Source organism: Elaeis guineensis, chromosome 8 (genome assembly GCF_000442705.2).
Source record: "Elaeis guineensis isolate ETL-2024a chromosome 8, EG11, whole genome shotgun sequence".
In the NCBI taxonomy this organism is placed as follows: domain Eukaryota; kingdom Viridiplantae; phylum Streptophyta; class Magnoliopsida; order Arecales; family Arecaceae; genus Elaeis; species Elaeis guineensis.
Genome location: NC_026000.2, coordinates 123,655,669 through 123,682,155, shown reverse-complemented (window position 1 = coordinate 123,682,155; position 26,487 = coordinate 123,655,669). Strand labels below are relative to the sequence as shown.

The following is a 26,487-nucleotide window of genomic DNA, read 5'->3' as shown; positions in this document are numbered from 1 at the left end:
TAATGTACCATGTTGTAGCAAACTTTGCAGCACTTTCTTCATATTTATAAAGCACATCAGTTTTTTTTTTTAAAAAGAAATGTATAAAACTACTTCCCTACGTCTTTTGCTGCATTGTCTGTAATTACTATGTCATTTTGCATAAAGAGAAATGATCAGTTTTTTAAGTGACTTTTGCATGCATATCCTCTCAAATATTCGAATTTATGTGAATATCCTCTTCAAATTTATATTAACATGTATACCCTCATCAAATTCTATTTTTGCATAAATACACTTCACATAATGGTACTGCTAACACTGTTAACTAAAAACACATTTCTTTAAATTAAAAATCAATAAAAATTATAAATGACATATTTATCCTGAATATGGGTAATGGGTTAATGGGTCAGAACCCACTTGACCTATTATTTTTTTCCCTTCTCTTCTCTGCTGAATCGCATTCCCCTCGATCACCTGGCACCCCTAATTAGGACTGAAACTGGATCGAATACGGATCAGATACCAGCATATCTATATCCATATTTATTTTGGTTCATGAATACAAATACAGATATGGATATTATTCAGATGCAAAAATTCGTATCCATATTTATTTCAAATAGATATGGATATAATTCAGATACTAGAAGTATAGATATAATTATGGATATAACTTAGATAATTAAATTTTTTGACTATAGAATCAAAGATAATACTATATAGATGATAAATCGAGTTAATAACATGTTTATATTATTGAATATTTTTTTTAAAAATGAATAAGTGTTATATAAAATTTTATAGGATTACATGTAGATTCGGATATTCAGATATGAATGGAATAGTTCTCTATCCATATCCATATCTATTTTTTTTTTTACTGATATGGATACGAATATGAAAGTAGTCCAACATGCGTTCAACCAGACAAATGTGCAACACACTTCAAGGCACCAATTACATCACACACCCTGCACATCTCGTGTATCCCATGGGTACAATGTGGGAAAAATGCAATAAGCAAAATAGTCCAACATAAGTTTAATATCCTTGCAAGAATCTGGCTTCCAGCTACCTACTCCAAAATAATGCATGTCTTGCAGACTTACCTTTTCTTCAAGCCTTCAGATAAATAAAGCCTGCAGCGCATATAATCTCTTCAACTCATGATGAAATGATCTTGAGATTAGGATCTTGCAGAAGCATGCATTGCATTATTGGGGAACTCAATGGAAAATGATTGCCTTTCTCTGGTTGACCACGAGTGGATCTGAGAATCTCTTCTTGTAGGAGGAATATCAGTAGTGGGAGGCATTGAATGGACAAGAGGGTGTGAGAGTAAATGATTGGAGCTCTCCCACTGTGCAGCTATGAATACAATGGCCTGTTGCATGGACACTTCTATAAGTTGAGCAGAACAATATATTTGACCATCAGGCTCTAGGTCACTTCCTACAGGTGCAGGTATGTTTGGATGACCATGCATAGCTGAAGTTAAGCCAATAGATGGAGGCAGATGCTGTGAGGATATATGATTAGACTCTTTAAGTACAAGCTGCTGTTGCATTCACACTTCCATAGGTTGAGCTGAACAATGAAATTGATTGCAAGGAATTTGATCACTTCTAACAAATGCAGGTCTGCTTGCATGATCATTCACAGCCAAAGCCAAGCGAACAGGTGGAGAAAGAGGTTATCAGGATATATATAGTCAGACTGTTCCAGCTGTTCAGTTGTGGCTACAACTGGTAGTTGCATTGATACTTCAGTTAGTTGAGTAGAACAATGTATCCAATTGCTAGCACTCCATACAGGGGCAGGTGACCTTCCATGACCTTGCATAACAGAAGCTAAGCCAACAGATAAAGGAAGCCCAAGCAAAATGGGATTCGAGACTGTTGAAACATTGATGGTTGGATCATTGTTTCAAAATCTTGTATCCACTGAATTTAATGCAGAAGCCACATTTTCTGGGAAAGAACTTGAGCCTTGGTCACCTCTCACTCTAGGTATAGCAGACCTCTCCTGTTCACTGATGGAGGGCACCCGCTCAAACACAACAATGGTAAGAACTCATTTTCTAGCCACCTCGATCTCTAATACAAAACTAACATGACAATTATTTTTGTAACATAATATATGGCTGTCACACAGATAATGATCATAACGATAAGGATGGACTTTAAATAAATCAGCTCAAATTGATGTCCTAGTTGTTCTTATAAAGGATTTGTCATTCCAATTATAGGCATACAATTCTAGAAATAAAATATGTCATGACAGAATAGCAAATAATGTGTGCATCAATAATTGTCATGGAAGCATAAAATATATAATAACTATCTCAAAGTTCAAGGACTAATTTTTAAATAAGTATACAATTAATAAAATAATATTTTATATTTTATATTTTTTAAATAAAAGATGTATCCCACATATTGTGCGGGTAATATGCTAGTTCTTTATATTACTTTGAATAAAGTTGGCATTGTTTTGCCAACCCTATCTTATCGCCAAAAGATTTTGAGAAAATTGAAATTATTTTTTATTTATTTTTTCTATCAAAGAGTGGAGGACTTAATTCACTATAATCTCATGGAAACAACTCCCTAACCATCTGCTCTAATTAAAGAGGCAATATTAATGGGAAGACTATCATTCCAAATTGGTTCATAGCACTTGATACTTGCATAGTTTGCTAGAAAATCAGCAACTTGGTTTGCTCCTTGTAAAACTAGCACTCAACCCTCGCATTGTGGAGATTTAATTGATAATAATACTAACATTTTATATTAAATGTTGTTTTTATTGATTAATCCCATAATGAGATCAAAAAGGTCTCTAAGAGTTCTTTTTTCCAAATATGGCCTCCCAAACCAGTAAAAGTTGTTGCATTTAGTAAAATACTTTTTATTTTTTATCATATTATTTATATTTATATTTTTTATTTTAAAAATATAAAAAAATAAAAAAAATAAATTTGATACATGGCGTTGCGAGAGATTATCCTGTAACCTTACATATCAATATGGAATGCCACCCGTAATACCCGTGTATTGCTTTAATATTATTATATAAGTAAAGATTCTTATTTAAAAAATATAAAAAATAAAAAATAAAACTTGATATGTGGTCTTGTGGGAAATTATCTTATCATCTTATGTGTCAATACGAAATACCACCCATAATATCCGTATATCGCATTATTATTATTATATAGATTATTATATAGATATAGATATGGTGACACAAGAAATTAGGCACTATAGAATAAAGAGCCCCTATATTTCAAAATGCCGGATGGTGAGAAGAACGACCATATCAGAAGCAATGATATTCCAATAGAAAGAAGCTAGGAGGAAAGCTGTCTAGTCCTAGGGCCTTATTGGACACCAGAGATTCAGGAGCAGCCACAATCTCTGCATATGTAATCTCTTTGGTTAGGCAAGCCCTATCCTCATCATTCAACATGTTCCTCGATATTAGGAGGTTAGGCAGGTCCTAATAAAATGTTGAGTCCACCTATTTACAGAATAATTTTTAAGCTATGCTCCAACTTCCTCATCATCTTCTATTGCATTATCATTATCATTAACAAGGAAATATGATTGTGCCTTCTTCTAATAATTGTGGACTAGCAAAAAAACTAGTTGTTCATATCACCGTTCTTGATCCACCGCAACCTTGATTTTTGATGCCAAAAAGCTTTTTGCTATTTGACAATGCGATGGTACTTGGATAGTTTTGATCTAAGCAAATTTAATTCATCATGAGCCAAAACTCCTTCCTTTGCCACTTTAGACCGAAGAGCAACATCTATGTTCCAATTTTGAGGTGCGGTCCTGGTTTTCTTTAGTTTCCTAATATTTTGAACATACTTGAGCGGTACACCGGTGAGCGCCAGGCTTCACGAACCACTACCCACGAATCGCTATAAGATAGCCATATATTCTCAAATCTAAGTAGAGTAGCACCACACCTGTTGTTCTCATAGTTGATTAAAATTGAGCAATGATCTGAACCAGCCCTTCAAGTGTTTGACAAAAGCTTTTGGGGACAAGTTCAACCAATGATCATTCACCAAGACCTTATTCAGGCATTCCCAAACACAGCCATCCCTTCTCTATTATTATGCTATATGAATTTGGGTCTGAAAAAACCGAAATTAATGAGGCCTTCCATTATTAAAAATTCTTTAAAGTCTCTGCTTTCCCAATTATCACGAGGAGGAGCACCACCCATTTTTTGGTTGGCTGATAGGATGCAATTGATTTGCCTGCAATTATGGAAGGAAAATTTAAAGAGAGAATTCTACTTAATTCCATCCACAATTTTCTTCTGTAAACATCATTGTGCTCGCATACACCGGTGCAATAATCCAAGCGCAATCATTTCTATTAATAAAAACTTCACACAAGCATTGTTTGGATGCAAAGTGAATTCGGCATCTCCCAACTCCTGTCTCCACACAGCTATTATTCCTCTAGATAGCTCTCGTGATGGGATAGCCTTGATCCTCTAAGATAAGCCCAGCCTCATATGCATCCTGTCGATCGATTTCCCCTCTAAACGAGTTTCAAGAAGAACATAAACATCAAATTTGTATAAAGTAACCAATCTTCGAAACTTTGCAGAGTACGTGGGTTTAGCGGCCTCTCGACAGCTCGAAATGAGAACGTTCATGATGAAATCGCAATGGATTCGGTGAGCAAGCCCTTTCCTTTGTCGTCGAACCTTCTATCTTCATCTATATCATTATCAATCGCATCACCTTCCATGTATTCCTCCATGGAATCCTCATCGCTAAGAATTTGGAAACGAGAGCCCAATGAAATTCCTTTTTCACCGCCCGGTTTCACCTTCCGCCCCAATTTCTCAATTCCCACTATTCCACGTGGATCGATCCCCTTGATCCTCGCTGGCATGATGAGTGCATTGCACGTGCTGGAGAAATCTTCGAAAAGGACTCCCAGTATAAATAGGTAAACATCCTCTCCACGATCCATCTCTCTTCTTTATCCCTATTTTTACCGATGTTCTTTCACAAACCCTCTCTCCGCCTCCTACCTCCAATCCTCCAGCCATATCCGGATCTTATGCTGCCATCGTCGACAACCAACCCGCCGACTCTCTCCATCAAGGATGAGGAGGAGATCCTGCCATCGCCGCCAACCAACCCACCGACTCTCTTCATCAAGAATGAGGAGGACTGCCAAGCTCTGGTTTTCCATGGGTTTGCACAGGTCGTTGCTATTATCTCTCCGCAGTTTCCCCTCGACCAGCTCCCTATCTTAGACACGATGATCCGGGCACAGTTGAACAAGCCGTAGAAATCGAAACGTTCTCGGCAACCCTGAGATCTTTTCTGAGTCACAAAAGAAAAAAGAGTCTTTGTTTACGCGTGCACGGGAGCTCGACGACGAGATCACCGTGTTCACCACAATAATCGGTATGTTGGAAGAGGTAAGGAGCCTGTTCCGGTCCGTCGGATTCCATCATGAAGGTTGCATTATCCTGATCAACCGTACGGTCTCCGCCATCGAAGATGTTCGTCGGGAGCGCCTGAACTTGCAACGTGAATACCGGATCTAGGTCGGGTTGATCAGGTATGTTAGCTTTTTTTGGAATGTCCGACCTAGGTTTGATATTTTCTGGTCAAGTGAATGAATTAGAGGCAGTCCAAAAAAACAGAATCATTTCCCCCAATTTTTTGATTATTTTTTATTACAATTTCACCCTGCATCAAATTCCGGTGATTAGTAAAGATAATAGTTCATTTGTTAGTAACATATTTAATTAAAAAATTTGAGATTTTAGATTTTGACATTTGATGTTTATCTAAACATAAATCTACTTAAATATAAATTCTAATCTTAGACTCTCAAATAACTTAATTTTCTAATTAGATAAATTTTATTTTTTTATTTTTCTCTCCTCCCTAAAAATCCTACGTACGTATTGTCCAATTATTTCTCACGTAATATATTATTTTAAAAAAATATATCCAATCAAACTCAAACTTTTATTATATATATCAATAGAAAAAAGAGAAAAGGGATCGTACTTCTCATCTGCATTATCTCCGCATAGAAGAGGATTGAGTGAAATTGCTTCAATCAAAACTGCTAATTTTAATGTATCTAGATTTGGATATCCATAATATCTTTTTGCACCTCAAATAAATTCTAATATAAAAAAAATACCTTCCATAATGTGGACAAGAATCAAACAATATCAAAATTTAATTTATTTACACTATAAAAAAAAAAATTTACGATGTTAAAAAATTGAAACATTGCAAAAACATAAATTATTTGATGATGTTATGAAACATCGCTGATGAGATAGATCATTTATGATGTTTGCATAAACATTGTGAATTGTAACATCTTTGTATGACATTTGAAGCTAAAATATCATATTTTAAATAATTTATTTATTTATTTTTTTATCTAATTTTTTATCTAATTTTTTTATATTTGCTTTGCGTTCAAATTTTTTTTTTTTGATTTTGCCCACCGTTAACCCCAGTCTCAAATTAATTAAACATCCCAATATTCTTCTCTTTTTTTTTCCTTTTTTTTTTTTGCTGCCATTCATCCAGCTGGCGCCTGTCCCAAATATTTTCCAAATATTTCTCATTTTCAAAACCAACCCTAAAATAATTTCTCCTCCCTCCTCTTTCCGACCGATCAAATAGCCTCCGCCTCTTCCCTTCCCCAATGCATGCCGCAGCCGGCCCTCTCCTCTGACGAGCACCTCCTTCTCTCCTCTTCCTCTCTCCGAACAATCTCTGTATGCCGTTCCCTTATTCGTCATCCTCTTTGCACCGTCTCCTTCGACGAGCGCTTTCCTCCCTCATCTTCCCCTCCTCGAGCAATCTCTACACGTCGTTCCCCTATTCATCGTCCTCTCTGCACCCTCTCCTTAGACGAGTGTGGTTCCCCTCCCCGATGACCTCTCTATCGGTTGGCCGCGCACTCTCCTCGCTGCACGCCATTCGCCTCCTCTCTGCATGGACCGTCGAAGAGTCCCACCGTCGATCGCCGCCTCTCTGTTCATCATCGGGTCCTGTTCATCCGTCATCTTCCTATTTCCATCCGCCTCTCTGGTTTTTCATCTGCCATCTTTCGAAAGGTATCATAGACAAGCGTACAAAGTTCATTCTTTCTTTCATTTATGCAGTGAAATATTTATTGTTTGATTCGATATAAGAAAGTAATTAAAGGTAAGGGGTCGGTTCTTGACCATTCTACCAAAGAATTTGTAACTCTGTTTGTAGAGCCTTTATGACAAGCCACGTCAAGCCTTCAATACCTATAAATTACTACATACGGAAATGAAGGTTGCTGCTAATTTGTTGGCTAGCTGGTACAATGAATGTATGGGTTTCGTAGCTGAGTGCTCCCCCTCATTCTGAGTTTTTTTTTTCTTTTTTGATAAAATAGACTTGTATACTCCTTGCTATTGTTTATATCTGCAGAGTTTTATACATTAATTGCAGCTGATCGAGTTTATAATCATGCTTTCTTTTTGCCAGTGATGCCATACCTGTTTGTTGCTCAATTATCATTTGTGACTACGTCTGAATTTGTTGAATGTTAATGGGGTTTACTAATGATTGATGATCATTTTTTTTCTGAACCATTGGCCTCATATGGACTAGCTATATATAAAGCACGCATTGTTTGCAGCATGTTAGTTGCATTGAAAATGATTGTAATATTGTGGTGAACAAATTGATAATGTAAAATGGCACCCTCTTTCTGGGCTTTGTTTCTTTTCTTTCTTGCATGTGGATATACTGGATGAATTTGATTGTCATGTAGATTCTTTCTTTAGATGTCATGTAATATTATCATCTTTGCAATGAGTTTGATTCAACCTTGCAGTCGGAATGCAGCTAGTGCACTTCTGACTTCTTGATCATATTAATAGCTTAGCAGAAAATTTCTTGCCTGAAACTGGAAATGATGGTTTCAGTAGCTTCATATTTTTCCCTATGCATTTTTTGAAATGTCACTCAAGTTAAATACTGACCTACAATCTTAGAATCATGCTGTGATATTGAAGTCATGGACTTTTGACTCCTGTATGTTGTGTTTCTTTTTCTTATCTAGTTTTAATTTTGATTTTGTGCAGATGCCTTTTTGACAGCATGCTATCTTATGTAATACTTGTCATATTTAATAAGCAAATGTATCCTCATATGATGCCTCATTTTCAGGTCCAGATTAAAGAAATTCCTCTATAGCTTGGGTTTAATTAGATCAGACTCTTGAGATCTTTGGTACAATAAGATTACAAGGTTGCTTCTGATTTTCATGGAATTCACCATGTACTAGTTTTAGAACATACTATCTAAGCTTCCTTTCACCTTGGCTTAGGCCTTAAATGAATGCCAATGTCTCTACAAAATTACAAATGAAGAATTGTTGGATGCTGTAAATAGAATGAGTTTTCTTCCTCGGTCTGGCTTTCCATTGTCATTCTTACATTCTATCCATTATCTATGCCAACACTAAAGAAAAAATTCTAATAGTTCTGAAACTTTTTGTCTTACTATGCTATTTTGCAAAATTTTGGAAAACTTCTTCCTTGACTGACAAATATTAATGTGGAAGGCTTCTTATGGATTGAGTTATAAGTTCTGTCAATCTGTTTCTCTGCTATGTCTAAATGTTTTCATACAATTTTTTGTACATGTGGTAATGATGGATTAGAAAAGGGATTGCTGCTACAAATAAATAATAAGTCAACTAGAGGTTTACTCAATCTAGTACAATTGAACTATTACAATATCATAGACCGGAAAAGGACTTCTGATTGCTCCAGTAAGCATGTGGAATTGAGCAGAAGGGTAATGGCAAGTTAAAACTAAAACATTATGTTCTCTGGATATATAGTTGGGATACTTGCTCTCAGGCATGTTGGACAGTTTGACAACAGGTACAGACTGCAGCATAGGATATGCCATTTTGGTTCTAATGTATGCAACATGCTAATCAGGGTGAGCTTTGGCACAATAATTAGGTTAATCCATTGTTATCTGAAGATCATATATTCAAAACATGAAAACTGTCTCTCTGCATTCGGGGGTAAGACTGCCGGTCTCACAATGGTGGGATTCATGCATTGGCTCACCCTTTATGGCATGTGTTAATCCTTTCCTAGGGATGAAAAATATCCCAAATGTCCTGTAGAAACTTAGAGGCTTTCTTTTTAAAAGCAATTGCTTATTAAAAATATTTTATGTTCAAGCACAATGTTCCACCTAATCAGATTTTTCATTTAAATTGACATCATTAGGTGTGCCTTTAAATGGTGCAAGGCACAGTGACTTGTATGATTTTTGCTAGTTGGTATTTTAAAGTTTATTTGTATCGATTTTATAGTCATAAATTTTAGTTTCATTGTTGACTTTCTTCTGATGGATAGAGCAACTTGTACTTCTTTGAACACTGCATTTTAAGAGGGTATAAGCTTTAATATGGTATACATTTCCTGTTTAAATATACATGGGGTGTGTGTATATATACATGTACATATATGTATATATATGTATGTATGCATGTATGTCTATGCGAGTGAGAGAGAGAGAGAGACAGAGAGAGAGAGAGAAAGGGAGATATTATAAAAAAGTAAAAAAAATTTTAATTGTGAGTTGTAGGAGACTGCAAACATTTAGAGGTTTAATTCAGTCAAATACTTAAGCTAAATAAATAATTCATATTTTATTGTGTTAATGCCTGCTCTACTACTTTTGTTCCTTTGCTCTTTATTTCTTATCATTTTTTTTGTAAAGATGTGATCTAAATAGCACATTTGCTAAAGTTTATTTGAATTTTAATGATAGATATTTGTATGTAACATGGATAAGCATTGGATGAATTGTGTTAAGTTCTCTCGCAAATACATAGAGGGAGTCAAATCGTTATGATTTTTGTGGCTCAAAATAAGGGCAAAGATTGTGAAATTCAATGTCCTTGTTCACATTGCTTGAATATTTATACGGAGCCTCAAGAGAATGTCTTCGATCATCTATTGAGATTTGGCATAGATTAATCATACACCCGATGGATATTTCATGGTGAACGGGCAGAATTTCAATTTTTCAATAATCGAGATAGATTTTCATTTGTAGATACAGAAAGTGACGGGCCAGATGATGACTCAAATAAGGATGATGATGATGATGGGATAAAAGACTTGTTACATGACATCGGTAGTTTCTTTAATGATTGTCCTATTGAGAAAAATTTGAGGGCTTCTACAGATGCTAGCCATTCTTGTATCGATGTCTTTAATGATTTATTGATGGAAGCTACCGAAGAGCTGTATTCGAGATGTACAAAATTTTCAAAATTATCATTTATTGTAAGTTGCTCCATTTGAAAGTATACAACAAATAGCATAATAAGTCTTTTGATATACTATTGTCATTGCTAAGAGATGTCTTGCCTAATGGTCAATCCTTACCAAAGTCTTTTAATGCAGCAAATCACTTCCTATGGAACTTGGGTTTGGGTTATGTGCCAATACATGCATATAAATATGACTGTGCTCTCTTTTGGAAGAGTATGAAAATTGTGACAGTTGTCCAAAGTATGAAACATCGAGATGGATGATTAATGATGGTAAGAGTAAGAAGATCCCTTATAAAGTGTTACGATACTTTATATTGAAGTTTAGACTGCAACAATTATTTATGTCAAGAAAAATAGCTAAAGAAATGAGATGGCACAAAGATAGACCTAGAAGTGAAAGTAACATCATGATTCATCCGTCTGATGGTGAAGCTTGGAAGAGCTTTGATAAACAGTATCTAGAGTTTGCTAGAGAACCCCACAATGTGAGGCTTGGCCTAGCAATAGATGGATTCAATCCATTTGATAATATGTCTAATGCCTATAGTATGTGTTGCCCAGCTATGCAACCCAAGAGGGGGGGGTGAATTGGGTTTCTAAAAATTTTAAGCTTAACTAATGACTTATGAGAAATGTTTGACAAAGCTAAATAGATAGAGTGAGTAGAATTAATTCAAGGCTAATAGTAAGAGCAAGAAAACAAGAAAATAATGAAGAGATAAGGAAGAGCAATTAGACACACACCAAACAAAAGGATTTATAGTGGTTCGGTGCCAACCTTGCACTTACATCCACTCTCCAAGCTCCTACTTGGGAATTTCAATCCACTAATCTTGTATTCAACCCGAATACAAAACATCGGAAACTCCGACTCTAGCTATCCCAAGCTAGACCACTTATTTTTCGGGTACAAGCCAACCCTATACACTCTGATTCAAGGTTCGGATCAACCTTCCCTTGTTTTGGAACCCCTCCAAAACAAAACCAAACACTCAAACTAAGTATAACAATTTATAATACAATTAAGCACAAAGAAAGCTCCTTCAATGAGCGAATATAACTTTAAATACACTTTACTTAAGAGAAGAAGATCCTTTTTGGATTTTCTCAAGGTGGATGGAGACTTGATTGTGCACTTGAGGAGTTGGTGAGCTTGGATTGAAGGCTTCTTGAAAGCTTTGAATGATCTCTTGATTAGGGCTGAAAAGTTGGCTTGAGAAACCCTTTTTCAAATTCTCTCTTTTGAATGCTCTTGAATGCTCTCTTGAATGCTCTTCAAATCTCTTTTCAATGTCTTTTGTTTTTCACCTTTTTGTTCCTTTTATAGCTTTAAGAAATAGAGGAAAACATTCTAGGCTGAAAAAGAGCCGTGAGACCGCATTAAATGAGCATTAAAAGTACTTAAAACGGGTTAAAAACTAGTCGTTGCGGAGAAATCCCATCACAGGGGTCGACTCATGAGTCGACTCACAGGCTTTGCCAAGTCTGTGCCGGCCAGAAAATTCAGCGTGCCAGTCATCTCATGTGCCATGAGTCGACTCATGGGTCGACTCATGATTTTCAATCATGCATATCTTTCAACATACAAGTCCAAAATTAATAAAATTTTCACCATTGGATCACAAATCTTTTGTTCTATCATTTGATATCATCAAATCAGGGTTTTGGTAAAATTATCATTTTGCCCTTGAGGAGCAAAAAGGCTTTTTCAAGTGAGAAATATTAGTACCCCTTTAACTGTTTTGTAATCATCAAAATCAATCTAGGGAGCAACAATCTCTCCCTTTTTGATGATGACAAAATATTTGAACAAAAGCATTTATGAATCAATGAGCATGAATTTCAAAGGAATGAAATGCATTGTAGGTAGTTTTGAAGATAAAAAAAAAATTTACTACCAACTAATAAGTCCATTTGCTTGAAAAGAAGATTGATTCTTTTGGAATGTGAAACATGTGCTCATTAGCATAAGTAACTTGCCCATTGCTTAATGATTTGAAAATTTTCTCATTTGATTATGTGATTTAGGTATCAGAGAAGAAAATTTGATTTTGTTATCAGAGCAAAGCAGAATTTACATTAGGATTTGAAAATTGTGTGTTTGAAAATATCTCATTTGCTCATTTGCTTGTTTTTCAAATTTCTTGAAAATTTGCTCATTCTAATTTGATTATTTAGTTTTAGTATCAGAGCAGGTTTAACAATTAAGTATTTCAATTAATGTCAGAGCATGTCAAATTTTAAGATGTATCAGAGCATGTCTAATTTTAAAGCATATCAGAGCATGTTTAAGAAGTAAATTTAAAGGTTGCTCATTTACTTTGCTTAACAATTCATTCATTTTGTTAGCCATCTTGTTAATTTCTCCCAATTCACTCATTGTATTTTGAAGTCATTTAATAATCTTGCTTTTGATTTTGAAGTCATTTAATAATCTTGCTTTTGATTTTGAAGTCATTTAATAATCTTGCTTTTGATATTTTTCTCTAATTTTTCTTTAATTTCTCCCCCTTTTTGACATCATCAAACATTATTAACTCCCCTTCTTTTTTTTAATACATTTTCTCTTTAGTGTTTCTTCAAACTTCTTGTACTAATCATTAATGTTTACTCCTCCTGAATACAACAATCATAAAACAAAATATGTCATTGAGTACCATAGATATGAATTAGCAACAAAGAAAAGATATATAATCAAGAGATGATTGATACCATTACAAAGAGTAGATATATAATTAAAAGATGATTAAAACCATAGTTGTTTCAATACATATTTCATAATATAAAAGTCAACTAGTTAATGTCATTATATGGCCCAAGAGACAGATCCTAGAAAGAACAACATGACTAACACCTAGGATCTAGTAGAACACATGACTCTATGGATCAGAATCAGATGTATCAGAGATGGGATGGGGAGATGATGGATCACGGCCAAGAGCACGTCCTCTACCCCGTCTGCCTCTGCCACGAGTGGAGGTGCTGGCACGAGTAGGTGGGCGAGATGATCCTGAAGGCTGAGAACGTTCAGATGTCAAAGACTGGACTGCAAGAGAGAGCCTGATGGAATCAAGAACGTTCAGAGCTCTCGAAACAGACTGAAGCAGTGCAGTGAACTGTGTAGAAGCATGCTCACTAGAGCCTCTGATTTCTCTCCTCAAGAACTCATAACCACCCTCCAATGCACCTCTGAGCCTGCCAGCCTCCGCAGTAAGGTCTGTGACCTCAATAATGCTCTCCTGTGGCTGAGGATGGGCCAAAGCTAAGACTTGCCCCTGCAAGTCAAGAACTCTCCCAGTCAGTCTCAAAATGCAATCCTCGAGCTGCTGAATCCGAACAGACTGATCTGAGATCAACTGAAATACAGTGGAGATATGGGGGATCAAGGTCTGATCAGATGTATCCAATGATGTGGATCCCGGTGCAAATGCAGAAGTGCTCCACTGACGAGAAAGCAAGGAAGCCACACGCTGAGAAATCTACTCGATCTGATCCTCGATCAATCTGAACTCTGAAGGAGGTCCTCTGCTATCTGACTGCTGAACTGGTGTGTACCTCCTGGTGGACTCTGAAGGATCAGCCTCTAGATCTGAAATAAACTGGATATCTGGAGATGCTGCCCTGAAGTCATGGAGAGGAGATGAGGGACATTCTTCCTCAGCTCTGTCTTCTACTCTATCCTCAGCTCTCTCCTCAGAACCCTTGATCCAACCACCATCAGTTTTAGTGAATCCCATGTGGTGCAGAGTGTGTTGGTTGATGGTGTCTGCGTGAGAAAGCTTAGCAGATGCCTCCCCCTCAAAACTGACTCCAAACCTCCTGAAAACCAGTGTGAGGGCCATACCAAAAGGCAGATGTGCCTTGGATCTGTTCAGTGTTTCTCTCATGGCCTCAATCATTAAAGCAGGGAGGTTTAAGAGGGTTTGGGTGATCACATGAAACATTATACAAATATCTCGGCCAGAAAGGAGGTCATGCCTACCACTCCTCGGGAAGAAAAGTTTTGTTACTAATTGATGTAAAATTCTCATTTCAATTGACAAGATCTTGGCTTCCAATTTATTTAAACTTCCCGAGTAGGTTCCTCCTAAAATTACATTGATCCCCTCTTCTTTCACTGGGAGTTCCATGTAAGAATATCCCTCACAGGGCAAATGTAGAATCTCTCCCAAAATAATAGGATCCAGACAGATATCAACTCCCTTAACTGTAGAAGTTACTGTTCCATTGCCATAATGCAGATTTAGATAAAATTCTCTAACCAAGTCTACATATGTAACTTCCTTGAGAGAACAGTAAAATCCCCAACCTTGGTTTTTGATCTTTGTCCCAAAGGAGAAACCTTCTTTTTCAAAGAATCTAAAATCCACATTCTTGCCGGTTTCTACCTTTCTGTCAGAGAGAGAGATTTTGCCAGGGCTAAGGGGAGACTGAGAGGGACCTAGAGCAGACACTGAAGCCGGAATGGAAGTAGTGGAGGTCTGAGCAGCTTGCCTTTTCCTGCGGACACTTTCTTCCAGCTCACGGACCGATTTCTTTCTTTGAGGGAGTTTCATCTTTGGGGCCATTCTCACCACAAGAGTAGGCAGGGAGACTCGGAAGATCAAATGGGTGAGGAGAAGGAGGGTCACTAGAGAATGGAAAGGGATTTTGGCGGAGAGAAAAGACGAATTTGAGAAGAACGGTGGAATCTAGGGCACGCTCCAACTGCTTCAATTAAGGGAAAAAGATGCGAGAAGCTCCTTTCCCAAGGGGGATTTGAGGTGGAGAGGAGAAGGGAGAATGCTTTAGGGCTAAATCCTTGGTTTTGGAGAGAATGAGGATGAGGATGACGGGTCTTGGAGGGAGGAAGATGAAGAGAATAGGGGGTCGGCTCATGTACGTTTAAGATAAAAGGAAACGAACCCGTGGGATATTGGCCGAAAATTACAAGTATGCCATAGGGTCGACCCTAGGGGGTCGACTCATGATTCACAAAATTTCAGAAAAAATATGAATAAATTCCAAAAAAATTCACAATTTTGAGAGAAGAAATTTTGCTCAATGACAAGTTGTGAGAATGATAATCTTGAGCTTTTAGGACCAAGAGAGATGATGGAAATTGAGCTCAAAGAAATTTTGACATCGATTCCTCGAAATTGAAGAAACATTTAGGCAAAAGGATCAAGGATTCTTAGATTTCTCCTAATTTCACAGAATCTATCCTCACTAAGGGCCTTTGTAAAGATATCAGCTAATTGATTTTCAGTGCAAACATATTCAAAAATTATATTTTTATTTTGAACATGTTCTCTTATAAAATGATATCTTATTTCAATATGCTTAGACCTTGAATGTTGAATTGAATTTTTAGTTAGATTTATGGCACTTGTGTTGTCGCATCTTATGGGTGTGTCATTAAGTTTGATACCAAAATCTTCGAGTTGTTGCTTAATCCACAAGATTTGAGCACAACAACTTCCGACTGCAATGTATTCGGCCTCAGCCGTAGACAGTGCTACCGAATTTTATTTCTTGCTAAACCAGGAGATTAGGTTAACTCCAAGAAATTGGCAGGTTCCACTAGTGCTTTTTCTATCTAATCTACATTCAGCAAAATCAGCATCTGAATATCCTAATAAATCAATTTGTGAGTCTTTAGAGTACCATAATCCTAGAGTTTGAGTACCATTTAAATATCTAAGGATTCTTTTAACAGCATTCAAGTGAGACTCTTTAGGATTAGATTGAAATCTAGCACACAGACAAACACTAAACATGATGTCAGGCCTACTTGCAGTTAAATATAATAAAGAGCCAATCATACCTCTATAGTATTTTAAGTCTACACATTTACCTTCTTCATCCTTGTCAAGCTTACATGAGGGGCTCATGGGTGTGCCAATTGGTTTGGAGTTCTCCATTCCAAATCTTTTGAGTAGTTTCTTGGTGTACTTGCTTTGGATGATGGAGATTCCTTCTTTTGTTTGTTTGATTTGGAGTCCGAGGAAGAAGGTAAGTTCTCCCATCATGCTCATCTCGAACTCCCCCTGTATGAGCTTAGCAAAGTCTTGACAAAGAGACTCATTAGTAGACCCAAAAATAATATCATCAACATAAATTTATATAACTAACATGTCATTTTGATTTCTTTTAATAAAGAGGGTTGTGTCTACATTACCTCTTGAAAAATCATTGTTTAGTAAGAATTTGCTTAGCCTATCATACCAAGCCCTAGGTGCTTGTTTTAATCCATATAGTGCTTTATTTAATTTAAAAACATGATTAGAAAAAGCATGATTTTCAAATCTTGGGGGTTGTTCTACATAGACTTCTTCAGCAATATAACTATTCAAAAATGCACTTTTGACATCCATTTGAAACAATTTAAATTTCATAAAGCAAGCATATGCAAGTAGAAGTCTAATGGCTTCTAATCTAGCAACAGGTGCAAAGGTCTCATCAAAATTAATTCCTTCTTTTTGATTATAGCCTTTAGCAACCAATCTTGCTTTATTTCTTATTACATTACCATGTTCATCTAATTTGTTCCTAAAGACCCATTTTGTGCCTATTATAGAATAATTTTTAGGTCTTGATACTAAAGTCCATACATTGTTTCTTTCAAATTGATTAAGTTCTTCTTGCATTGCATTAATCCAATTATGATCATTTTCAGCTTCTTCAATAGTTTTTGGTTCAAGATGAGATACAAAAGCACAATGATTAAATACATCTCTAAGTGAAGAACGAGTTTTTACCCCATGCATAGGATCACCAATAATTAGCTCCTTAGGGTGATTGTGAACATACCTTCATTTTTTGGGTAGGTCATTTGTACCTTGAGGTTGTTCTTGAAGTTCTTCACCTCTCTCATCCTGTTTGTCTTCTTGTTTCTCGTCCTCTTGAATTGTTGAATCTTTCAGAGTGATTTACTTCATTCCTTCTATTAGAGGATCTGCATCATCAACACCCTCATTCTTCCTTGAAGGAAGATCGTTAGATTCATCAAAAACAACATGTATGGACTCCTCTACTACTAAGGTTCTTTTGTTAAAAACTCTAAAAGCTTTACTAGTGGAGGAGTATCCAAGAAAGATTGCTTCATCCGATTTTGCATCAAATTTTCCAAGTCTTTCTTTACTATTATTTAACACAAAACATCGGCAACCAAAAATATGAAAATAAGCAATATTAGGTTTTCTTTCTTTCCAAAGCTCATAGGGGGTTTTCTTTAAAATTTGTCTAATCAAAGCACGATTTAAAATGTAACATGCTGTGTTGATAGCTTCCACCCAAAAATATCTTGGAAGGTTGCTTTCACAAAGCATGGTACGGGCCATTTCTTCTAAGGTTCTGTTTTTTCTTTCTACTACCCCATTTTATTGGGGTGTCCTAGGAGCAGAGAAGTTATGGCCAATTCCTTTTTCATCACAAAAGTTTTCAAAGTCTTGATTTTCAAATTCAGTTCCATGATCGCTTTGAATATTTTGAATTGAAAATCCTTTTTCATTAGTGACTTTTCGGTAAAATTTAGTGAAAATATGAAAAGTTTCATCTTTGTGTGCTAAAAAGAAAATCCAAGTAAAACGAGAGTAATCATCTATAATTACAAAATCATATCGTTTTCCTCCTAGACTAGTGGTTCTAGTAGGTCCAAATAAGTCCATATGCAAAAGCTCTAAAGGTCTAGAAGTTGAAACAATATTTTTGAATTTAAATGAAACTCTTGTTTGTTTACCTAGTTGGCATGCATCACAAATTTTATCTTTTTCAAAATTCAGTTTAGGCAAGCCAAGAACTAATTCTTTCTTAATTAATTTTGAAAGAGAATGCATGCTAATGTGAGCAAGTCTGCGATGCCAAAGACAACTAGTCTCGTTAACTTTAGCATTCAAGGATACTAGGCATTGCATATTTATTTTGGCTAAATCATTTAAATCTACCATATAAACATTACCATGTCTAATAAATTTAATGCCATCATTAATAGGACTAGTTACAATGCAAACAGACGATTCAAAAACAACTTTATATCTTTTATCACAAAATTGACTAATGCTTAGTAAGTTATGCTTTAAACCATCAACTAACAAAATATTTTCAATGTATTTGGAAAGAGTGATACCAATGTTACCTATACCGATGATCTTTCCTTTGCCATTGTCTCCAAAGGTGACCATCCCTCCATCCTTAGCATCAAGAGTGATGAATTGGGATTCATCATCAGTCATGTGTCTGGAGCATCCACTGTCAAGATATCATTTTCTGTTTCCTCCTTGGGATGCTAGATACACCTGCAAGCAAAAGTCAAGTTTTTGTTTTAGGTACCCAAGCTTTCTTGGGTCCTTTTTGGTTAGTCATAATGGTTCCTTTTAGAACCCATATTTTCTTTTATAGTTGAGTTTGCAAACTTGTTAGAGAAGCAAGTGTATGACTTATGTTCTACTCTATCACATTTGAAGTAAGTAATGTTAGAAGACTTGTTACTTAAGGAGTTTACATAAATATTTTTCAGATATTTTTGTTTCTTCAAGGGGTTATAGCCAAGTCCGGCCTTATCATACACGGCCTTTTGATTATTAAGAATCATATTGAGTTTATTTGAACTCAAGGTGAACTTTTCTACTATTGGTTTTAGCTTGGCAATTTCATCCTTTAAGCTTTGATTTTCTTGAAGCAGGGTGGATTTCTCAATTGAAATATTTTCAGTTTGTTTCAATAAAGATTGATTTTTCAATTTTAGTTCTTTGTTCTTCATTCCTAGTTTCTTTAATTCATCAACTAAATCATAGAAGGCTTCATGTAATTCTTTAAATATAAAGTCACTAGGAGTTTCAGAAATTACCTCATTTTCGTGTGCCATAAGGCACAGGTTGGCTTGTTCGGTTGAGTTTTTCTCATCGGAGCTTGAGTCATCACTCGCACTCCAAGTGGCCATCATGGTCTTCTTCTTGTACTTCTTGGGACCTTTCTTCAATTGTGGGCATTCGGATTTGAAGTGTCCCGACTTCTTGCATTCGTAGCAGATAAAGGGTTGGTCTTTCTCTTTTTCTTTGCTCTGTTCCCTTTTGTGAATGGCCTCTTCCTCATCCCCTATTTTCTTTTTCTCAAAAATTTCTTGAATCTTCGGGTAATGAGTGCCATCTCTTCATCCGGTTCTTCATCTTCAGTGTCATCAGTTTCTTCATCTGGTGGAGCTATGGATTTGAGGGCAATGGTTCTTTTCTTTTTGACTTCTTCCTCTTGATGTTGCTTCATGCTCAGCTCATGAGTCATCAATGATCCAAGAAGCTCTTTCAAGGGTAGAATGTTCAAGTCCTTAGCTTCTTGGATGGCAGTCACTTTAGCTTCCCATGTTCTTGGTAGGGACTTGAGAATCTTTTTTACAAGCTCACTATTAGTATAGGACTTACCAAGACTCTTTAAACCATTAATGATATCAGTAAAGCGAGTAAACATTACAGTTATGGACTCATCATGCTCCATTTTAAACAATTCATATTTATGCACAAGCATGTTGATTTTAGACTCCTTTACTTGATTGGTTCCCTCATGGGTTACTTCTAACATATCCCATATTTTTTTAGCAGATGAGCAAGTAGAAATGCGATTAAATTCATTAGCATCAAGAGCACAATAAAGAACATTCATTGCTTTAGCATTTAATTGGGCCATCTTCTTATCAACCTCATCCCATTCTTTCTCGGGTTTGGTTGATTCCTCACCATCTATAATTTTAGTGGGTGTATGAGGATCATTCACTATGATACTCCACATATCATAGTCGAGTGCTTGAATAAATATTTTCATCCGAGCCTTCCAATAGGTGTAATTAGACCCATTGAAAAGTGGAGGTCAGTTGGTGGATTGCCCCTCGGCTAGAGAAGTGCCGACATGAGTTGCCATAGATCTTTTGCTCTTTGATTGTTTAGATCAAAGAAGGGCTAGAGCACCGGGCTCTGATACCACTTGTTGCCCAGCTATGCAACCCAAGAGGGGGGGTGAATTGGGTTTCTAAAAATTTTAAACTTAACTAATGACTTATGAGAAATATTTGACAAAGCTAAATAGATAGAGTGAGTAGAATTAATTCAAGGCTAATAGTAAGAGCAAGAAAGCAAGAAAATAATGAAGAGATAAGGAAGAGCAATTAGACACACACCAAACAAAAGGATTTATAGTGGTTCGATGCCAACCTTGCACCTACATCCACTCCCCAAACTCCTACTTGAAAATTCCAATCCACTAATCTTGTATTCAACCCGAATACAAAACGTCGGAAACTCCGACTCTAGCTATTCCAAGCTAGACCACTTGTTTCTCAGGTACAAGCCAACCCTATACACTCTGATTCAAGGTTCGAATCAACCTTCCCTTGTTTTGGAACCCCTCCAAAACAAAACCAAACACTCAAACTGAGTATAACAATTTATAATACAATTAAGCACAAAGAAAGCTCCTTCAATGAGCGAATATAACTTTAAATACACTTTACTTAAGAGAAGAAGACCCTTTTTGGATTTCCTCAAGGTGGATGGAGACTTGATTGTGCACTTGAGGAGTTGGTGAGCTTGGATTGAAGCTTCTTGAAAGCTTTGAATGATCTCTTGATTAGGGCTGAAAAGTTAGCTTGAGAAACCCTTTTTCAAATTCTCTCTTTTGAATGCTCTTGAATGCTCTTCAAATTTTTTTTCAATGTCTTTTTGTTTTTCACCTTTTTGTTCCTTTTATAGCTTTAAGAAATAGAGAAAAATATTCTAGGCTGAAAAAGAGCCGTTAGACCGTATTAAATGAGCATTAAAAGCACTTAAAATGGGTTAAAAACTAGCCGTTGCGGAGAAATCCTGTCACAGGGGTCGACTCATGAGTCGACTCACAGGCTTTGCCAAGTCTATGCCGGCCAGAAAATTCAACGTGCCAGTCATCTCATGTGCCATGAGTCGACTCATGGGTCGACTCATGATTTTCAATCATGCATATCTTTCAACATACAAGTCCAAAATTAATAAAATTTTTACCATTGGATCACAAATCTTTTGTTCTATCATTTGATATCATCAAATCAGGATTTTGATAAAATTACCATTTTGCCCTTGAAGAGCAAAAAGGTTTTTTCAAGTGAGAAATATTAGTACCCCTTTAACTGCTTTGTAATCATCAAAATCAATCTAGGGAGCAACAGTATGTGGCTTGTTATTCTTTTGGCATATAATTGACCCCCTTGGATGTGTATGGATGAGTCATTCTTTATGTTGTCACTGCTTATTCTAGGTCCGAAAGTATCGGGCAGAGATATTGATGTCTACTTAAAGCCATTAATAGATGAGTTGAATGAGTAATGGAATAAGGGTATTGATGTTTTTGATGCTTCATATGGCAAAACCTTTCGAATATATGCAGTTTTATTATGGACTATTAATGATTTTTTAGCCTATGGTAGTATTTCTGGATGGGTCACTAAAAGGTATATGGCATATCCTATTTGTAATAAGCATACCCCTTCTTGTAAATTGAGAACCAAGATTGGTTATCTGAGCCATCGATGTTTTCTTCCTCATGACCATGCATGGAGAAAGAGCAAGAGGTTTGATGGCAAGGTGGACTATCGACCCTCACCTATCTTACTAATTGGAGATGATGTGATGCAACAACTATCTCATTTGAAGAACGTAGACTATGAAAAATATCCTAACAATAAAAAGAGACAGAGATCAGTAGAAGAGTTGAATTGGACAAAAAAGAGTATTCTTTTTGAGTTACCATATTGGTGTAAGTTGAGATTGAGGCATAACCTTGATGTTATGCATATTGAAAAAAAAATTTGTGATAATATCTTTGGTACTTTGTTAAATCTTGAAGGTAAAATAAAGGATACTATCAAGGCTAGATTCGACTTAGAAGACATGAAAATCCGAAGGAAATTGCACTTGATGAAGAGAAATGATGGATCCTACATAATTCATCCTGCATGCTACACAATATCGAACACTGAAAAGAAAAATTTCTGTAAGTTTCTTAAAGGGATAAAATTTTCAGATGGGTATGCATCTAACATATCTCGATGTGTCAATATTGAAGAAAAGAAGATTATGGGACTAAAAATTCATGATTGTCATATTCTCCTACAAAGTATTCTTCCTATAGGCACGCATGGAATCTTGAAGAAGGATGTGACAGCTGCATTAATGGAGTTAGGCTACTTCTTTTATAGAATATGTCATCGAACTTTGATTGTAGATGACATCGAGAAGATGTGTACAGATATATCTTTGATATTATGCAAACTTGAAATAATTTTTTCATCAGCTTTCTTTGATGTGATGGTACATTTGGCTGTTCATTTGCCAAATGAAGCCTTGCTAGGTGGACCGATGGTATATCGGTAGATGTATCTAATCGAGAGGTATTATAGTAACTTTTTTAGATTCTGAATTCTGAATTTAGATAATTATTTATGTTATATAATTATTCTAAATTTTAAATTTAGATTTTTTGGCTCTTTAAAGAGATTTGTTCGAAATAAAACTCGTCCAGAAGGATCTATTGCTGAGGCATATGTAGTCAAGGAATGTTTGATATTTTATTCTATGTACCTTCAAGGTATTGAGATCCATTTTAATATGGATGAGCGAAACAATGATAAAACCAATGATGGTGATATAACAATATTTTTCCAACAAGTTAGGACATTTGGAGTAGCTTAGTTTGTTTTCCTATCCAAAGAAGAGCAAGATATGGCTCATTGGTATGTGCTTACCAATTGTGAAGAGATGGAGCCTTATTTTGAGTAAGTTCTTACTACCTAAATTTTATTATTAAATATTTGATATATAAATATGATACTAAACAATATCTTTTTGCTAGAGAGCATAAGATTGAGCTGATGGAGCAAAGTTCGTTAAATGTTGAGAACAAACATAGAGAATAATTTTTTTTGTGAATAAAGCATCACGTGAGAACACAAACTTTATGAATTGTCTGTGTGCATACATATTATTTTTTATATATTCAACTAATATAATTTATTTTACATAATGATAGATGGCAACATTGTATAGACCAGGAGAGAAAAGAAGAATCGAGTCTTTATATGCGTTGGCATGTGGACCTCATATTTTGGTACAAAAGTACTCAAGATGCATTGCAAATGGTGTGCGATTCCACACTGAAGTTCGTGATTCCTGTAAAAAGTTATAAAATAGTGGTGTTGTAGTAAAAGGAAACCATGGAGATGATATCATCGATTTTTTTAAGGTATTAATAGACATTATTCAGTTAGATTATGTCAAGGGTAAAAGTGTTATTCTTTTTAAGTGCAAGTGGTATAATCTTGGATTTAGACATGCTAATGTCAGGATAGATGGAAATATGCAAAGCATAAATATAACCAGATTATGGTATAAGAATGATCCATTTATTCTTGCAAACCAAGCAAAGCAAGTTTATTATTTACAAGACATGAAACTGGGACAAAACTGGCATGTTGTACAAAAATATCAGCATAGACATGTATATGACATCTTTATTGGTGCAACAATAGAGGAAGATTCTGATGATGAAGAGGGTATTGGAATGACTCCTGCAGATATTGAGGAATGTCATATAGAGTCATTAGATAGAGATGATGTTGAACCTGATGTAGTAGATGACACTTTGTTGAATACAATACGAGGTTTACATAATGAAGTAGAAGAGTTAGCAACAAGGGATATCGAGGATGAAGATGATACCTTGGTAGAATATTGCACCGAACATGATGATGAACAGAATGATAATGACAATGACCATGATAATGATTTATTTTAATTTTCAACTGTCTATTATCATGCAGCAAATTATTGTTTCATTAGTGTCGCTGATTTGGAGTTGGTAGGTGCATCTTACTGGTATAATTCTGACTGCAGCATTGTCATTTTTTCTCTTTCTCTAATTATTGTTTTCCTGTGATACACATGTGCTTGGCCTATGCAGTGAATATCTTAAAGTTGACTTTAGTTGATTTAGTTTAAAATCTTGACATTGATTTCATTTGATTATATATTTGCAGGTATTCTTATGGCACCAGGATTATCTAAGAAAAAAAAAATACCAGCAGCCATCGATCCAGTTTCATCGCATTCCACTCAACAGCCAGCGATCTAGGGAATGGCCTTGCCATCATAGTTACGGTCAAGGTACCAGCAGCTTCTTCAGAGCCATGATGTCATGATTACACCACCTTCCTCTCAGTTACCACCAACTCATATTCCATCAGCTTCTCTAGATCCGGTACTATCAGAAGTCACACCTTCAACTCCATCTTTGGCTGATGTTGCACCCCCTCTATCTAGGTACCAGCAGCTTCTTCAGAGTCATGGTATCATGGGTCCACCACCTTCCTCTCAATTACCATCAGCTCATGTTCCATTAGCTTCTCTAGATCCAACACCACCAGAAGTTGCACCTCCTGCTCCACCACCTTCCTCTCAATTGCCACAAGTCCATACATCACATACCGAGCTAGAGCCTATTGATCATACACATCCTGTCATGGATGTGACTCCTGATGTTAGCTCTATAGGTAGAAATTATTATAAACCTATTTTTATGCAATATTGCTTAATTTTTTTCAAATTAGCATTCTTATTGTTGCTTGCTTATCTTGTAGGGTCCACGAGCATGGATGGATGCAAAAAAAGAGGTTGTACTAGAGGGATTGGGTTAAGTAAGACAAACAAGGCCCTTGGTAAGAAAATAGAGATCAATATCTCAACAAAAGAAGGGCGACCTACTAATGCTATTCAATCTGTGAAGCTATCAAATAAGCTTGGTATAATAGCTCGAAATATCTTTTCTGTCAAGCCTAGATGGTCCAAATTAACAGAGGTGGAGATGCAGATTGCATTTGACAAACTAGATGTAATTAGAGATCATTATAGTTGCATTTGTATTCTATGCATATTTATTAACTAGTATTTAATACTTGTTTGCAGCAAAAACTAGATGTCAAGGGTTTAAAGACGGATGAGGAAGTTTGTGCTAGCATCAAGAAGCTTCTTTTATTAAAGTCAAAGGATCCAAGATATCGGCTTCATATGCATTACCTTAACCATAGAAAAGACTCAAAGCCAAGTACAATGAGCACAGTAGAGTGGATAGATCTTTGTACTTACTGGAGCAAGGAAAAGACACAGGTCAATATAACTTGCATTATGTTTGCATATAAAAATATCACCTTTAAATTTAGGTTGACTGGCATAAAATTTTTTATCTTTTCAGCTAACATGTGAGCATAACAAAAAATCTAGAAGTTTTGTCAAGTGCCAAGCAAACATCGGGTCAAAAGCTTTTGTACCTATACGGCATAAGATTGTGAGATATTGTACTTTCATTATGACTAATATCATTTGATATATATGTTTCTTGCAATAGTAACTCATCTTTTAAACAGAATGAGAATGAATTGAATGGAGAAGAGTACGATCGAATTATGTTATGGTATCATACTCATTACACCCCAAGTCATGGTGATACTCCAAGTAGATGGACAACTCCCGAGTGTGAGGTAAAATGGGTGAGGATAAAAATAAAATTATGATTACTATTTTAAGTGAGCTTAATTTTTATTTTGTAATTAATCCTTTTCGAATTTTGTTAGAATGAAATTATGCAGGTGCTAGAGCAGTTCATATCCGATGGACATCCTATGACACCAGACCAGATATGCGATAAAGTTTTAGAGACTAGATCAGATTATATCTATGGTTTGGGAGTTGAACCTCATTCAGAAGGATAGAGTTCTTTTTTTATATCTAAGAAGAGACTTCAAAAGGAGTTGGAGCAGTCACAAAAGCATAATGAAGAGATGAAGAATGAGATTGTAGATATTAAAGCACAGATAGAGCATCAACAAAAGATTTTAGAAGCTTTATGTGTATCACAGAATATCTCTTTATCAGATTTATGATGTAAGTTACTTAAGTTATTTTTTTAATATATCCCTAACTCTATTTTATAAGCATAATGAAACAATATATGTATTTTGTTACTGTAATATATAAAAAATTAATTGATTGCATTTTTCATTTTGATAGAGATCTCATGATTCAAGAACTTGTGAAGGTGTGGTTTTGAGGACATGCATGGTAGAGAGGCCTTTTGTGCTTTGGATTGT

The 26,487-nt window shown here is 35.8% G+C and overlaps 1 protein-coding gene across 4 annotated transcripts; it reads left to right on the top strand.

Annotated features, from left to right (window-relative positions):
• The first annotated feature begins 5,010 nt into the window (after nt 1-5,010).
• On the top strand, nt 5,011-26,323 carry LOC105061420 (uncharacterized). 4 transcript variants are annotated; one of them, XM_073261497.1, is made up of 7 exons: nt 5,011-5,591; nt 24,382-24,894; nt 24,982-25,232; nt 25,307-25,507; nt 25,593-25,685; nt 25,765-25,887; nt 25,972-26,323. In XM_073261497.1, exons 2-7 carry the CDS (start codon nt 24,540-24,542, stop codon nt 26,107-26,109), a joined length of 1,161 nt encoding a protein of 386 aa, XP_073117598.1. In that variant the 5' UTR covers nt 5,011-5,591; nt 24,382-24,539; the 3' UTR covers nt 26,110-26,323. The 4 variants fall into 4 exon arrangements, with proteins under 4 accessions (XP_073117598.1, XP_073117597.1, XP_073117599.1 ...); XM_073261496.1 differs by lacking the exon at nt 5,011-5,591 and adding an exon at nt 6,453-7,122; XM_073261498.1 differs by lacking the exon at nt 5,011-5,591 and adding an exon at nt 6,454-7,122 and having other exon boundaries at nt 25,765-25,878.
• The last annotated feature ends 164 nt before the right edge of the window (nt 26,324-26,487 follow it).

Bases quoted from the DNA above. Each gene is read 5' to 3' on its own strand.
- LOC105061420 (XM_073261497.1), top strand. From the start codon at position 24,540: ATGATTACACCACCTTCCTCTCAGTTACCACCAACTCATATTCCATCA. The intron at 25,686-25,764 runs GTGAGATATTGT...TCTTTTAAACAG, and splicing joins TACCTATACGGCATAAGATT to AATGAGAATGAATTGAATGG. The intron at 25,888-25,971 runs GTGAGGATAAAA...GAATTTTGTTAG, and splicing joins CCGAGTGTGAGGTAAAATGG to AATGAAATTATGCAGGTGCT.